General features: G+C 37.5%; 1 protein-coding gene across 1 annotated transcript in view; it reads right to left on the bottom strand.

Annotated features, from left to right (window-relative positions):
• Nucleotides 1-247: 247 nt before the first annotated feature.
• LOC131928809 (sodium/glucose cotransporter 4) overlaps nucleotides 248-17196 on the bottom strand; it is a 40496-nt gene continuing 23547 nt past the window's right edge. The window contains exons 6-16 of the mRNA XM_059284944.1: nucleotides 14613-14717; nucleotides 13349-13454; nucleotides 12513-12593; nucleotides 10181-10386; nucleotides 9123-9258; nucleotides 8216-8474; nucleotides 7031-7199; nucleotides 6617-6838; nucleotides 1911-2040; nucleotides 1467-1568; nucleotides 248-1017 (exon numbers count right to left, since the gene is read on the bottom strand). Of these exons, the coding sequence (XP_059140927.1) occupies nucleotides 818-1017; nucleotides 1467-1568; nucleotides 1911-2040; nucleotides 6617-6838; nucleotides 7031-7199; nucleotides 8216-8474; nucleotides 9123-9258; nucleotides 10181-10386; nucleotides 12513-12593; nucleotides 13349-13454; nucleotides 14613-14717 (1716 nt within the window). The 3' untranslated portion in view covers nucleotides 248-817. The remainder of the gene's footprint in view (nucleotides 1018-1466; nucleotides 1569-1910; nucleotides 2041-6616; nucleotides 6839-7030; nucleotides 7200-8215; nucleotides 8475-9122; nucleotides 9259-10180; nucleotides 10387-12512; nucleotides 12594-13348; nucleotides 13455-14612; nucleotides 14718-17196) is intronic.

Consider the following 17196-nt stretch of genomic DNA (forward strand, 5'->3'; position numbering starts at 1 on the left):
TAACACAGTTTGTAAAAAAAGTTAAAATAACTTAAAAAGATGGAAGAAATAAAATTTAAAAAACAACTTAAAACAACTATGCACAATAAAAAGAAATCAATAACTTTTGGAGGAATGTCTGACTAAAAGAATGTTGCAGGCTAAAGTTACATAAATTAGTACTTTTAAAAAAAAAATTATTTTTAGGCTATCTGTGAATGGCTCCATTTTTAAAATTCAATGTATTCTAAATAAAAAAAAAAAATATGCTGTAACATTTGCAAAAAATTTCTTTTTAGAGAAGATAAGATACAGTTTATAAAAAAAAAAAACCTTATAAATATTGTCAATAATACTTTTCTTAATGATATGTCTGAATCAACATGGCTAGTTGTGTACAGACCCAGTTTTAAATTCAATATATTAAAACTATTTATAACTTTTATAAGACAGTGTTTTGTAAAAAAAATTATATATTAGCCCTATTAATATTTTTGCTATGTTTGAATAAACAAAGACACAATTAATTAATTAAAATCTTACAAAGTTGCAGGAATCTTTTGACCTTGCTACATGTAAATTTTTATAAAATAACAACCCAAGGTTCACAACAAGGTACACAACCCTATGGTCAGTAGGTGACTGGGACATATTCACTATTGTAACCTGCAACAATATATCCACATTATGTTAACTAACATCTCCTACTGTGTTAACCTGTAGAAATGTGTAAAACCGCAACTCAAGGCACATATAAAAACTAACCCACGCACTGTTAAACAATGTCACATTTCTTCCACCGATTGCACTCTCTTGTTTTTAAAGTTCACATAAAACCCTAGTAGAAGAACCCGTACAAGAAAACAGACGACCCAACTAGCACTGTGGCCATAGCAGCTATAGCTACTCGCAGTCTGTAAGGTTCAGTGATGGATAACATATCCACAACATCCATCTGCTTGTGGGATAATTTGTTCCTGCTGGCTGCGTCAATGCCACATATCCAGTTCAAAACTCTGCAAGGGACGGCAGTTTTCTCTGGCGATTAGAAAGTTAAATTGGTGGTCATTAACATTTTAGTACCATTTTAGTTTCTCTACAGATTAAAAAGTTAGAATGAACCAGGATTAATCACCATTTACATGTGTAGGCAACTTCCATTTTTATATCTTTAATAAAAATTCACAATGTACCATTTTTAACACCGCTAATAACAAGTTCACAAAAATTACATTTCCATACTAATTAGTAAAACTTAAGCTGATTAAAAATTGCAAACAATTAATGTAGTTGTATTGTGAAGCAAATGTACTCTGGTTTTTAAACAATTTAGATTTCAGAATGTATCTTATATATTAGCTTATTTTAGGGAGTTAGAAAATCAGCAGATTAATGTTACAACAAATAATATTACGCATCTTATAAGTTCAATATAAACAAGAAATAACAAGAATAATAACAAAACAAATTTAGAAACGTATTCCCACCTTCACTCATGTTGTAAGTAACTTCTTCTTTAATTTCCATTTCAAATTTTCCATTTTCTTCTTTAACCTCAGTTTCTGATTTCCCATTTTCTTTATTCAGATCTAAATAAAAATGTGCATGTTGTCAAATATACATGAAGAAATAATTAAGTACCCTAAACAAAACAAAAAAAATCTGGGCTTATAAATTATAAAATCTTGCTTTTAAAATAATTATGATGTTTAATGAAAATTCTATTTGTACTTTATGGCAAGGCTATTAAAACTTTATGTTTTATGTATATAGAGTACATATGAACTACTATAAGTTGTTTTAAGTCTAAATTATGGAAGTTAAATTTCGTTAGGTCTGTATGTATCTGTAAAATTCCAATTAAATTATTTACATAAAAAAGAGCAATAGGTAACCAAATCTCCCTTGATTTAATTGCGTTAGTTGCGTACCATGATTTGTATCCTGGTTCACCTCAGCCTCAACCGTCTCCCTCAAACTCTCAGCCCTCCCTTCCTGCCAGTCTTTGATATCTAACCTTGCTTTTGTGCTGTGTCGGGTGCTCCAGGTTAAGCGTTGTATCTAGAGACAGTAGAACACATTTTTTGATTGGAGGTTAAATTCTTTCAATTTCAAAATAAATTTTCATCTTTTTGTTTGCTAAATTTTTAATTTATTATTAAAAGAGGTAGCATGGTTGGGCAGGAGAGCACATGATTGCTAACTCCAAAGTCCCAAGTTTGGAACCCCATAGAGAATGAAGCTTTTTAATTGGGGATAGCAACCTGTAACAACATGTATTCTTTGTTGTTGTGGGTTAGCTTTCATACAGGAACTCGAGCAACAGTAGCAACTTCAAATGACAACTTTATTTACACTATGTACAGATAAATCCGTGGTACATCCATATTTGAAGATCAACTGATATAGGTACAAATAATAATCACGACTCCAAGTCATGGAGACATCTTACATTCCCTGCCATCGTTCCAGTCCCAAGTCCTAGCACACAACACCCGTTCACCTTTCGCTCTCCCTTTTATTCACCACTTTCTCTCCCCTTACGTACATGAGCGATCTCACCCAAAAACATGGAAAAACACATGACGATCGCTCAGACAGTCCTTCCGCTAGCCAGGTACTCTTCATTCATGCAAAACACAATATAATAAAGATACATAATTATACAGTCTGTGACACGTCCCCCCTTCAAAAAAAAATTTTTGTGTAACAAAATTTATAAATACAATATTGGTAGGGCAGGATCATGTGCCAGACAACAAAATTTTTATACATCTCAAAAAAACATGGAAAAATACATTCTTTGTAGACTAATGCACAAGCATTATGTGTAATATATTCAAATATGAGAAAGAAAAACATTTCAATTACCCAGTAATTGTAGTATAAACAAGATCAATGAGTTTAGTAAATTACCAAACTATAATACATAGTTGAAATTATCAAAGACTTGATTCAACTCATAATTTAAATAACTATATCCTATGTGGTAAAAAAAACTTCCTTATCATCAAGGCATGTTATTACGACGCATGATTAATATACTTTGTTGTCTCCCCTAGTTGACCCATTTCAGACAAATCTAGGTCACAACACAATCACATTCTTGCCTTACACAGGTATTGACTAATACACAATACATCATTGAGACTTCCGTCTTATTGTTATGCGGAATAAATAGTCTCTAACTTTTATTTATTTACTTTATTCACTGTTAATTAATAGTATAGAATAGGTTTAACATAATACAGTTTACATTCTTTAGATATAGTACACAATTTATGTTTACTCAAACACATTATTTGATATTTATATATTACAGTTACAGACTGTATAATATTAATAAACTGTCAATTGATAATTTATCTTAGCATCCTCTATAGCATGAGTAATCGTTCTCGTGCAGTTGACGATGACCTGTATGCCATCTCTCCCTCAAATTGTATGTGTATCTTTTAGCTTTGTTACCATAATTATTTCCTAGAATTCGTGTAACTTGTGTTACTTCATTTGTTTTAATATTCTCCTCTGGTTTCTGAACAACGTCAGTAGTTATCTTGCTTTGTGTACGTTCGTTTGGTTCATCAATCAACTTAATATAAATATTATGGCATTGCTTTGGCCTCTCATAATATGTGTTGCGTCGGTAACTTCCATTAGTATACCTATTCACACTTTTGTTATTCTGATTTGAAGTTGATACATTATTTCTTAAATTACTGTATTTCTCACATGACTTTCTGTGTACATAATTGTTTCTTCTCTGATTTGCCAACCTATGCCAACATTGATTTTGGTAATGACCTGCTTTTCCGCAGTAAAAACATCTAGATTTTGGCTTCTTATAAACATGGTGACTGTATTCATAGTTTGCAAAATTTCTTTTTCTTTCATTCTGTGCATTAATGACATTAATGACATTCTTATTAACATGTTGACTGTATTCATAGTTTGCTACATTTCTTTTACTTTCATTCTGTGCATTTTTATTAACATTGTAATTTGTAGATATTGTTTCATCTTTCTTAACTTCCTTATGCTTCTTTATTGATTCTAATTCACACATAAATTTCTGGGTTAATTTCTCCATTTCTTTGTTAAATTTATCCTTGAGTTCTAGTATATCTTCTTTATAGTTTGACTCCAATTTTCGAAGTAAATCTTCAATAGGTACGTTCTCTTCATTGTGGCTTATTAAGTTCACTGATTCATTAATCATTTGTTTATCATGATTCCTGCCATTCTCCGATGGACTTATTAAATCATCACTGCCATTGACTGATGGGCTTATTAAATCATTTTGACTGCCATTCTCTGATGGACTTACGATACAGCTTTCACTAATATTCTCGTGTACCTGCGTATCATTCAATAAAGAGTCAATCTTAAGACATTCTAATGTATCTGTCACCTTTAAATCATTACTAAGTTCACCCTCTGTTTTATCCTTGGGTTTCAATTCTTCCTGGACTATGTTACTCTGTTCTTCATTCCAAAGGTTGCCAATATTTACTTCTTCAAGTTCTGCTTTAAATTCTGTCTGTTCACTTTCTAATTTTGGTTCATTTGTGTCTGTTATAGCTTTCATTTCTAATAGTTCTTGTTTATATGCTAGTTCATGTAGGCCAACTTGTTTTTCCAAAGTTTCAGCCCTTTTATCTGCTCTCTGTTTTCTGTTTCTTTTTTTCCGCTTTCCTTGTAGTTGTACAGTCTCTTCTGCTTTACCTACTTCTGAAATGTCTTCTTCTTTATGCATGTCTGTAATAGCTCTTGATCTATTACACACTATTTCTATCATATCATCTAGTTCTCTCAATACATTTCCATGAGCACGTCGGGGTTGTTCTGGTACTTCGTCCCATGCTTCTTTTGCTTCTTCTATGTCTTTTTCAAGTCGATTGGTTGCCCAGGCTATCTGCTTATTCATCTTCTTAATGCCTTGCGCCCTCGCTAGTGCTAGATATTCTTCAAAACATGACATTTTGATATATTTTCTATGACATAAAATATAAATTCATTAAATTCATTAGTTAACAATAGATAAATTTTAATTAATTTACAATACCCTTTCTTGTATTCTGGCTTTGTTTTAGTTGATTACAGACATCTGGTAGTCCAAGAAAAGTTCATAGTACATATATACGTCCAAAAATAGTTCACTTTGTTGATTCCAAAAAGTTGAAAAAATTCAAAATAGTTCTAGTAGCATGTTACAGAGTAGAAATTTGTCCAGTTTTAGATAAGACATCTTTAGGAACAGTTTAGAAACAGTTACAAAAATAAACTTGATCTGCTAAATCCAAACAGTAGAAAAACTTGAACAGCTAATCCATATAGAAAAAACTTGAACAGCTAAATCCAAACAGTAGAAAAGAAACACTAAGACTTGATCGGCTAAATCCAAACAGAAAAAACACACAGACGATATTTACTCGACATTGGTGAGACAATATCGAAATAAGGTGATAAAAATTATCACGTTGATGACTTGACTTGAACAAAACGTCTGACTTGACTACAGCAACCCTTCTGACTTGAGTGTAGATAGATGACTTTCAAGAACTTGACGTACTTGGTAAACAGTGGAAGACCACAGACTGTAATATCTCCATTTCTGACATATGTAGCAACAATTCTTCAACCACTTGTGACATCATAAGTAACAGTAATACAATGTAGCAACATCACTTTATTGCCTCCACTTCTGACACCATATGTAACAGTAGTAGTAGACGCTCACAATGTAGCAACTGTTGTTGCCCCCACTTCTGACACCATATGTAACAACATGTATTCTTTGTTGTTGTGGGTTAGCTTTCATACAGGAACTCGAGCAACAGTAGCAACTTCAAATGACAACTTTATTTACACTATGTACAGATAAATCCGTGGTACATCCATATTTGAAGATCAACTGATATAGGTACAAATAATAATCACGACTCCAAGTCATGGAGACATCTTACATTCCCTGCCATCGTTCCAGTCCCAAGTCCTAGCACACAACACCCGTTCACCTTTCGCTCTCCCTTTTATTCACCACTTTCTCTCCCCTTACGTACATGAGCGATCTCACCCAAAAACATGGAAAAACACATGACGATCGCTCAGACAGTCCTTCCGCTAGCCAGGTACTCTTCATTCATGCAAAACACAATATAATAAAGATACATAATTATACAGTCTGTGACACAACCCATCAAGGATATAAAGTTTAGATCATAAATAAAATTGCTTTATAGCTTCATATAATTTATTGGTGGAGCAAAATGTAATAGAGAACACAACAATCTAATGAACAATAATTGCTTTATAACTTCATATGATTCAGTTTTACTGGGAAAGTAAATATTGTATAAAGTAAAAAATAGGCCTAATCTATATTTAAAATTTGTTTATAGCTTCATACGATAAAATTTTACTGAGAAAGTAAAACATAGTATAAAATATAAAATAGGCTTAATCTATTTAAATTTGTTTATAACTTCATATGATTAAGTTTTACTGGGAAAGTAAAGTATTGTATAAAATATAAAATAGGCCTAATCTATTTAAAATGTATTTTTTTTTTATAACTTCATCAGATCTACTGATATTGGCTAATTAAGTGAAAAACAAATCAAGGGAAACAACTCACACATCTTTCATCAACAGGTTTTGTGCAGCAGCTGATGACCACAGCAGAGAGTGCCGTGAGGAAACACAGAAAAATGGAGAAGTACAGGTAGTGGAAGTTTTTCACCAACGCCGGGGTGGGGTCTGGCTCAGTGCTGCCACACTCTGGCGCCGTGTACGAATACTGGATGGCGAAACGTATAATCCCAGCAACAAAGCCAATCAGCAGCCCAAAGAATGCACCCTGAAAGCATAAAATTGTTAAAATATTATCTTTAGGCCTACAATTTTACAACCACATTTTTTTCAAAATAAAAACAGAGATGATAAAATAAAAAAATAAAAACCCAGAAAGAAATAGAAATAAATAACTCAACAATGCCTGAGCGACTGTAAACAAACAAACAAACAAACAAACAAACAAACAACAACCTACCTTTTCATTTAATCTTTCCCAAAATATACCCAGAACAAATATTGCACAGATAGGGGGCTGTAGAAAACTAGCCACTTCCTGTATGTAGACGTAGAGTTGAGTCCCTTGACTGGCCTTGATGACTGGGATCCAGATGATGCTCAGTGCCACAAGGATAATCACGAACACTCTGGGGGAACAGTGATCATGAGTTATTTCCCCTTCCTCGGTGATTATTTGTAAACATCTGAATTATCTGAACATTCACCCATTAATCTAAGCTTCCCAAATGTTTAAGTTTGAATCATATTGGTATGGTAGACGTAGGTGAAATGTCATGCGCCAGTTAAGACCCATGACAGACAAATGAAAGAAGCACACAGAATCAAGTTAAATACAAGCTTGTTCACATGTAAGCAAATAAATCCCTGGCCTGCCCACAACCTCAATAAACTGTCCCTCACCTGCTCACAACTACAATCCGTTGTCACTTACCTGCCCACAATCAGTTTTTGCTCACCTGCACACAATCACAATCAACTAGTGTAATATTCACATTCCCACAATCACAAAAAAACGAATACTCACCTGCCTACAACCACAAGCAACAAACACTCACATCCTTACAACTACAATAATCATCTGCCCACAATCACCTACCACTCACCTGCCCACAATCCACTCACCTGCCCACAATCCACTCACCTGCCCACAATCCACTCACCTGCCCACAATCACCTGTCCACAATCAACTCACCTGCCCACAATCCACTAACCTGCCCACAATCACCTGCCCACAATCCACTCACCTGCCCACAATCCACTCACCTGCCCACAATCCACTCACCTGCCCACAATCACCTGTCCACAATCAACTCACCTGCCCACAATCCACTCACCTGCCCACAATCACCTGCCCACAATCAACTCACCTGCCCACAATCCACTCACCTGCCCACAATCACCTGCCCACAATCAACTCACCTGCCCACAATCCACTCATCTGCCCACAATCACCTGCCCACAATCCACTCACCTGCCCACAATCACCTGCCCACAATCCACTAACCTGACCACAATCACCTACCACTCACCTGCCCACAATCACAATCAACTACCACTCACCTGCCCACAATTACAATCAACTAATACTCATCTGCCCACAATCACAATCACCTGCCACTCACCTGCCCACAATCAACTCACCTGCCCACAATCATTATCTCCAGCTCCGACGCCTTCCTCCTGATGTGAGTCCAGACGTCCATGGCGAAGATGGTGCTGCTGCTGTTGAAGATGGAGGTCAGCGAGGACATGAGGGCAGCGAGCATGACGGCCAGCATCATGCCCCGGGCACCAGCGGGCAGCAGGTTGATGACCAGCGTGGGGTAGGCGATGTTGGAACATCCGCTGGCGCTCCCGCAGAATTTGTAGCAGGTGTCTGGGTCAGCGCAACCCACGGTATCTGGAATTGGACAAAAAACGTTATGGACGACGTTTTGGTTGGGTAACTGGATGACAGTTATTAGCAAACAAACCCAACGTTTAACCAGTTTCTTCTGGAATAGGACACCGTTATGGTTGGGTAACTGGACAACTATTAACAAACAAACCCAACGTTTAACCAGTTTCTTCTGGAATAGGACACCGTTATGGTTTGGGTAACTGGACGACGTCTATTAGCAAACCCAACGTTTAATTAATTTTTTCTTCTTCGTTCTTAATTCTAGTATCGGAAAGGATTCCCTCCAACACAGTTAAGTATTAAGTGTCAACTTGTTATTTGCCATATAGGCCATTGACTCCGATTTCAGCTTGCTTTTTAAAAATTTACTTCCATTGCCCACTGTCCAACCAAGAACAAACTACAAGGCAGTAGATGTTTGATTGTAGAGTTGTCTCTCCTAGAAGAGTTGCTGTCCTCAGCTATCGAGCCTTATCTGCTCATCGAACTCGGGACTTTTCGGTTCAGCAACCATGAGCTTTACCGTCCCGACCACGCCGACCTCCAGAATACGTATCATATTTGTGAATATTTTAAAAATATAGTTTTCGGGTATTGATAAAAAAAAATCCAACCAATTCATTAGACAACCATGATTGAGTGAGGTACCTGGGTATAAAATTCTGGCAATCATTCCAGGGAAGACAAGTAAAAACAGGGGGAGAATTTTGAGATAACCACAGAGTAACGTCCCTGCTTTAGCGTGGGTGAAGGACTTGGCGGCCAGAGCTCTCTGAACAATCACCTGGGGACAGGAAGTGGTAATTAGACAAGAGGAAGTGGTAATTAGATAACAGGAAGTGGTAATTACAGAACAGTGGTAATTTCACAACATGAGGTGGTAATTAGATACAGGAAGTGGTAATTAGACTATTGGAGGTGGTATTAGACAAAAGGAAGTGGTAATTAGACAAAAGGAAGTGGTAATTAGACAACAGGTAGTGGTAATTAATTACCAACATGATGTATGTAGACAACATGGTTTAGTAAGCAGGCAGTTTTATAATACATGATTTTTCTCCCTTTAATTGGTATAATTTGTGTATGATACAAATAGCAAGTTTTAAAATAAATGTATTCTGAGGACAGAGCATTTATAAGCAAGGGAGGCAGCAAAAGTATACCACATTTGCATATGTTATTGAAGGTCAGATTGGAAATTATGCTGAATAGTATGATTTTACAGACATATAGACAGTATTATAACCTCACGTTTTAAGGATAGCAAAGGCATATCAATAAGGGGGTCATCCATAAATGACGTTAGGCTCTTTTGGACGATTTTTAACTCCCCCTCCCCTCCGTCACAAAAAGCCACCCATCCTAAAATGATGTTACACCTCAGCCTACAACCCCCCCCCCCCTCCTCAAAATCGCTGTTGAATTTGTCTTAAAACATCGATATTTTTCCAAAATTTTGTCTGAACTATCAACATAGAGTATTTTAATCAATTCCTATTACAGTGTATTAAAACCGTTTTCTAAAATGTGAAATAAAGGCTAAAACGTTTTCTAACATTGCTTTTTTATAACGAAAAAAAGTGACGTCACACCATGTGAATATCCCCCCTTTCCCCTCATCACACACCATCACAAAATTACGCCCCCCCCCCCCTTACGAGTGTGACGTCATTTATGGACGACCCCTAAAACAAAGCGAAACCTACCTGATCGGAGCACCAGTACCATATCGAGTTGATGGTCAACCCCAGGATCCCCGGCCAGGGGAGGTCACTGGACACCGGGTCCCTAAACAGGTGCATGTAGTCTTCTCTCGGGAAGCCGCAGGTGTTGTTGCTCATCAAGGCACTCTCTGCCACAGCCGAGGGGTATTTCTCCACCATGGCGTTGAACCCACCCACCTCATAGAATGCTGGCCATGATAAAAATAGTTCTAGTTAAATCATAGGTTTTTGTCCTATATTATAGAACTTCATAGAACGCGAGCAATGTTGAAAATCACAAACGTTATAGAACGCGGTTCATGTTAAAAAATATTTTTAGCAGTGTTTCTTCTAGACTTTTACTCGGGGGGGGGGGGAGGAGGACAACAATTTTCGGGGGGACGAACATTGTAACTATGTTTTCTATACAAATTCCATTTCGTCCGGGGCGGTAGACTTTCTTCGAGGGTTTCTTCGAGGGTTTCTTCGAGGGGGAGAGGGGGGGGGGGGTGCATGGATGCCTGGAAGAAACACTGTTTTATAGTCACATCGTAGGGGTATTTCTGTATTATAGAGATAAAATCAACGACTTCCTAGATCGATGGTCATGTTAAAAAAATATTGTGGTTAAATCATAGTGGTATTTCTTTAATAGAAGGATAAAGCCACCAGAATCATAGAATGATGTTATGTTACAGTTTACAGTTTTAAAAGAGAGTATGATTTTAGCATACCACGTACACAATCATATCCAATTCATTGGATGCCCTACACATTCATACCACCAGTCTCTTGACTACACAATCAAACACCGACAACTACGATCTACAATCACACCTCTATTATTATGACCAATACCAAAAAATACCACAACAGCTTAGCTGATCGCCTTAAGTCAGTCCCCATGATCTCAAAATTAGGCTTTGAAGAAAAATTATGTATAGCCGAAATAATACCGTACAAATTGCTAACCATTCTCTATTGGCACTAAAGACAACACAATTTAGATCTAGGTATATTAAGATGCGTTTAAAACAAGTTAAGTATCCTAAACTTATGGTCAACGAGGAAGGTGACGTAGAGTTGACCTGTTTCAGTGACCTCGACATATGTAAGGACAGTGTGGTCAGCACTATGCCAAGCCACCTTTACTTTCACTAAAATGAGTCAGGTATTCATCAAGAACATCCCATGGACTCTAGCCCGGGATCCGAACTTGAGACTTTCGGGTTAGCAGTCGAACGCTCTACCATTCGACGTCATCTGACCCAAGGGTCGGGTCATAAGATACTGAGGCACTCCATCCGCTTTAAGCCTAATTTTGGTAGAAAAGGGATGGTGGGAGTAAGAACAAAAATCAAGTAATGACCACAAAAGAGGAAGCACCAATTTTCCAGTTACAGCAGGTTAGCCTTTGGACGCATGAACAAGTAGATGCCGCCAGCAATTTGATACAAACTGGCTAAGACACATAACAAAACAGCCAATAGAAATATTTCTAATTCGTCAAAAAAAGGGCCACAACACACAACAAATCAGCCTGTACAACACGTCAAAAACTGGGCCACAACACATCAGCTTGTACAACACGTCAAAAACTAGGCCACAACACACAACACATCAGCTTGTACAACACGTCAAAAACTGGGCCACAACACACAACACATCAGCCTGTACAACACGTCAAAAACTGGGCCACAACACATCAGCTTGTACAACACGTCAAAAATTGGGCCACAACACACAACAACAAAGTTGTTGACTCCATTTCTTGCAGTATTTTTCACCTGATAAATTTTTGATAAGATTCGGATGAACGACCTCGTGGAAAAAAATTCAAACACCTTATATGTTTTATATAGACAGACAGTAGTTCAAGGAATAAAACAAAACACGTAAACTACAGCACCTACATATCGGTCAGTTGTCTAGTAGACAGTAATGGTCGACACCCGGGCGCCGACCCTAGGGGTGCCTAAATAAGCTTAATTAGCTGCTATTTTGAATTTTTGAATTATAAATATAAAGAATATATGGAAGGGGGGGGGGGGGGGCGCCAAATTGAAATTTTGTATCGGGCGCCGGGAGTGGTCGCTATGCTTTTGGTCGACACGTCCTCAATCAGCAGTATCAAAAACCTAACTCTTAACTACCCTAAACAAAACCTAACCCTAAACCTAACAACAAACCCTAACCCTAAACCTAACAACAAAACCCTAACCCTAACAACAAAACCCTAACCCAAACATAACAGAACACACAAACCACAGGCCTGACAATACACAATGACAGGGATGTATGGCGACTGGTACCTTCTAACGGAACAGTTCCTTACCTCTGATCATGAGAACGAAGGCACCGACCAGCATGATGATGGTCTGGATGAAATCTGTCCAGATGACCGCTGTAAGGCCACCTGAGGGGACACAAGGGCTGGTTCAAGTTTTGGTCAGTGGGGGAGCAGGATATTACCCCCCCCCCCCCCTTTTTCTCCCCTTACTTATAATAATCATACCTCTGTACATTATTCCCCACCCCTCTTGCTGACAAACAGCAGTAAACCCATACCCCCAGTCAGTACCCCCTCCACCAGATATAGATAGAAATAGGTTAAGTATAAGTTAGGATTAAAGATAGGTTTAAAGATGGTAAAGATTCCTCTCTAAACTTAGCGATCCATTGAGTAGATGAAGTAGAGTTCATGTTTCTTGACCTCGACATATGAAGGTGTTATCAGCACTTTGCCCAGCCGCCTTTACTTTCCCTAACATGAGTTAGATACCCATCAGAGTTGGGTGGACTCAGAGACGGTCTACTGACTTGAACCCGAATTCAAACTCGAGACTTTCGGGTTAGCAGTCTAGCGCTCTACCGCTTAGATCACGCAGTCCCAAGATAGGGATTATGTAGTAGAGAGGTTATACTGTAGTAAAAATAAAAATCTCTAATTTGACAATTTTAGTCGAGTCAGGTACCCCTCAGTTCTGGGAGGTAGGATGGGGGTGTTTGTATGTCAGGTACCCTTCAGTGCTCAGATGTGGGGGGTGTCTGTATAAGTCAGGTACCCCTCAGTGCTGAGAGGGGGTGGTGGGGGTGTCTGTATGTCAGGTATCCCTCAGTTCTGAGAGGAGGGCTGGTGGTGTCTGTTAAAACGGACCAATGTCGAGTTACCTGTTATAGTAAAAATGGCCGCGATACCCAGCAGAAGGGAGACAGCTCCGTACATGTTCCAGTTCAACGCTTGCTCGATGAATATAGAACCAGAGTACAGGTCTGCCTGTGGGTTGGATAGAAGATGTGTCTTTGTGGATTAGAGAACAGAAATCTATCCATGGATTAGAGAGTAGAAAGCTGCCCATGGATTAGAGAGCAGAAATCTATCCATGGATTAGAGGAACAAATCTATCCATGGATTAGAGAACAAATCTATCCATAGATTAGAGAACAAATCTATCCATGGATTAGAGAACAAATCTATCCATGGATTAGAGGAACAAATCTATCCATGGATTAGAAAACAAATCTATCCATGGATTAGAGAACAAATCTATCTATGGATTAGAGAGTAGAAATATTCGTGGATTAGAGAACAGATAATTAGAGAGCAGAAATAATTTTCATGGATTTTAGAGTAGAAATGTATACATTAATAAGAAAACATATTTATCCAAGAACATAAATATATCTATGATTTGGAGAATAGAAATATATAATTGAATTATAGAACAGAAATCTATCCAATAATTAGAGTGCACCGGACTTCATAAGACCAACGCTACGTACGAAAGAAGATGTACACAAGTAGATATAAAACAAACAACTCACGGAGATCTTGGTGAAGATGTACATGGTGTGGTTGATAGAAAAACAACAACAACACACAAAAAACAACAACAAAGAACTCGCGGAGATCTTGATGAAGATGTTCATGGTGAGTTTGACATAACCCCCCCCCCCCCAAAAAAAAAAAAAAAACACAGAAAAAAAAACTCACGGAGATCTTGGTGAAGATGTACATGATGAGGGTGACACAAACAACAACAACAACACACAAAAAACAACAACATTAAACTCACGGAGATCTTGGTGAAGATGTACATGATGAGGTTGACAGAAAAAACAACTCACGGAGATCTTGGTGAAGATGTACATGATGAGGGTGATAGAAAAAACAACTCACGGAGATCTTGGTGAAGATGTACATGATGAGGGTGACAGAAAAAACAACTCACGGAGATCTTGGTGAAGATGTACATGATGAGGGTGATAGAAAAAACAACTCACGGAGATCTTGGTGAAGATGTACATGATGAGGGTGATAGAAAAAACAAACAACTCACGGAGATCTTGGTGAAGATGTACATGATGAGGGTGACACAAACAACAACAACACACAAAAAAACAACAACACAAAAAACAACAACATTAAACTCACGGAGATCTTGGTGAAGATGTACATGATGAGGGTGAGTACTGAGAGGAAGATTTGTATCCTGACACCGCCAAACCGCCGCTGTAGGTACTGTGGCATGGTGTAGATCTGTGGCAGAGGGAAAATATTGTATGACAATCTTCAGTTAGCTGTACATAACCTCAGGGGTTAGTTAAGTAAGGGTTAGGTTTCGTTTTAGGTTTAATACGCTGTTGTATTGGTCATTCAAATAATACGATGTTGTGTTGGTGATGTGCTATAACTCAAAAAACACCCACGTGATGTGCGTTAACTCAACAAACACCCACGTGATGTGCGTTAACTCAACAAACACTCACGCGATGTGCGTTAACTCAACAAACACACAAGTGATGTGCTATAACTCAACAAACACCCACGTGATGTGTTTTAACTATAAAAAAACACGTGATGTGCTTGAACTCAAACTTCAATGACTTATATTTGACTGTAAAAATGAAAAACACCAATCTAACACAGAGACATGGTTAGAGCGTTACTTATCAGAGTGTTTCAATATAGAAGATTGGCAGCATCGAATCGATCAAGGCTATTGACGACATACAGTTGTAGAAACTAACCTGTTCTATTCCTGGGAGTTAGTAGATTTTGAAAAATCGATGTAGTCATAAGTTTTTTATTTATGGTATCAAACTTTCTGTTCGTTCACTTGTATTTCTGTGTTGTCTGTTCTCTGAGATTTTGTATGCAGTGTACTCTGAACGTAATGTTTTCTGTTGTTTTCTCTGTTGTATGTCTTGTATTTTATGGCGTGTCTTTATCTGTATTTTGAATGTTGTTTTTTGTCTGTTGTAAAATCTGCCGTGCTTAATGTCGGAGTGATGAGGATACTTTACTATAGTTACTTTAACTTCTGAACTATTTCCTCACCACACAGTTAAACCTCACCAGTTAAACATCACCAGTTAACCCTCACCTCACAGTTAACCCTCACCTCACAGTTAACCCTCACCTCACAGTTAACCCTCACCTCACAGTTAACCCTCACCTCACAGTTAACCCTCACCACACAGTTAACCCTCACCACACAGTAAAACCTCACCACACAGTTAACCCTCACCACACAGTTAACCCTCACCTCACAGTTAAACCTCACCACACAGTTAACCCTCACCACACAGTTAACCCTCACCACACAGTTAACCCTCACCACACAGTTAACCCTCACCTCACAGTTAACCCTCACCTCACAGTTAACCCTCACCACACAGTTAACCCTCACCTCACAGTTAACCCTCACCACACAGTTAACCCTCACCACACAGTTAACCCTCACCACACAGTTAACCCTCACCACACAGTTAACCCTCACCACACAGTTAACCCTCACCACACAGTTAACCCTCACCACACAGTTAAACCTCACCACACAGTTAAACCTCACAGTTAAACCTCACACAGTTAAACCTCACCACAGTTAAACCTCACCACAGTTAAACCTTACCACAGTTAGACCTCACACAGTCAACCCTCACCACAGTTAACCTCACCACACAGTTAAACCTCACCACACAGTTAAACCTCACAGTTAAACCTCACACAGTTAAACCTCACCACAGTTAAACCTTACCACAGTTAAACCTCACACAGTCAACCCTCACCACAGTTAAACCTCACCACACAGTTAAACCTCACCACAGTTAAACCTCACCACAGTTAAACCCTACCACAGTTAAACCTCACACAGTTAACCCTCACCACACAGTTAAACCTCACCACACAGTTAAACCTCACAGTTAAACCTCACACAGTTAAACCTCACCACACAGTCAAACCTCACCAACCACATCGACCTACATCAACCTGATGATAACATTTCTTCTAGTTATCTTTAGTAAACAAACTTACGATACCTTCAGGTAAACAAACGAGTGTGACGATCTATTTCACACACTCAACTAATACCAGTGGTGTTACCGGGATTCGGTCATTTGTTCAAAATGGTTTTATATATTTAAAGTATGTATATATATATATATATATATATATATATATATATATATATATATATATATATATATATATATATATATATATATATACATACATATATATATATATATACATACATATATATATATATATATATATATATATATATATATATATATATAGGGATGGATAGACAGACAGACAGACAGACAGACAGACAGACAGACAGACAGACAGACAGACAGACAGACAGACAGACAGACAGACAGACAGATAGATAGATAGATAGATAGATAGATAGATAGATAGATAGATAGATAGATAGATAGATAGATAGATAGATAGATAGATAGATAGATAGATAGATAGATAGATAGATAGATAGATAGATAGATAGATAGATAGATAGATAGATAGATAGATAGATAGATAGATAGATAGATAGATAGATAGATAGATAGATAGATAGATAGATAGATAGATAGATAGATAGATAGATAGATAGATAGATAGATAGATAGATAGATAGATAGATAGATAGATAGACAGATAGATAGATATTGGGGGCAAGGTAACATTAGTAAAAGAAAGAAAACTTTAGCCGAAATAATATTAG

This window comes from Physella acuta, unplaced genomic scaffold (genome assembly GCF_028476545.2).
Source record: "Physella acuta isolate Inbredline_101_S28 unplaced genomic scaffold, ASM2847654v3 ptg001552l, whole genome shotgun sequence".
In the NCBI taxonomy this organism is placed as follows: Eukaryota; Metazoa; Mollusca; class Gastropoda; family Physidae; genus Physella; species Physella acuta.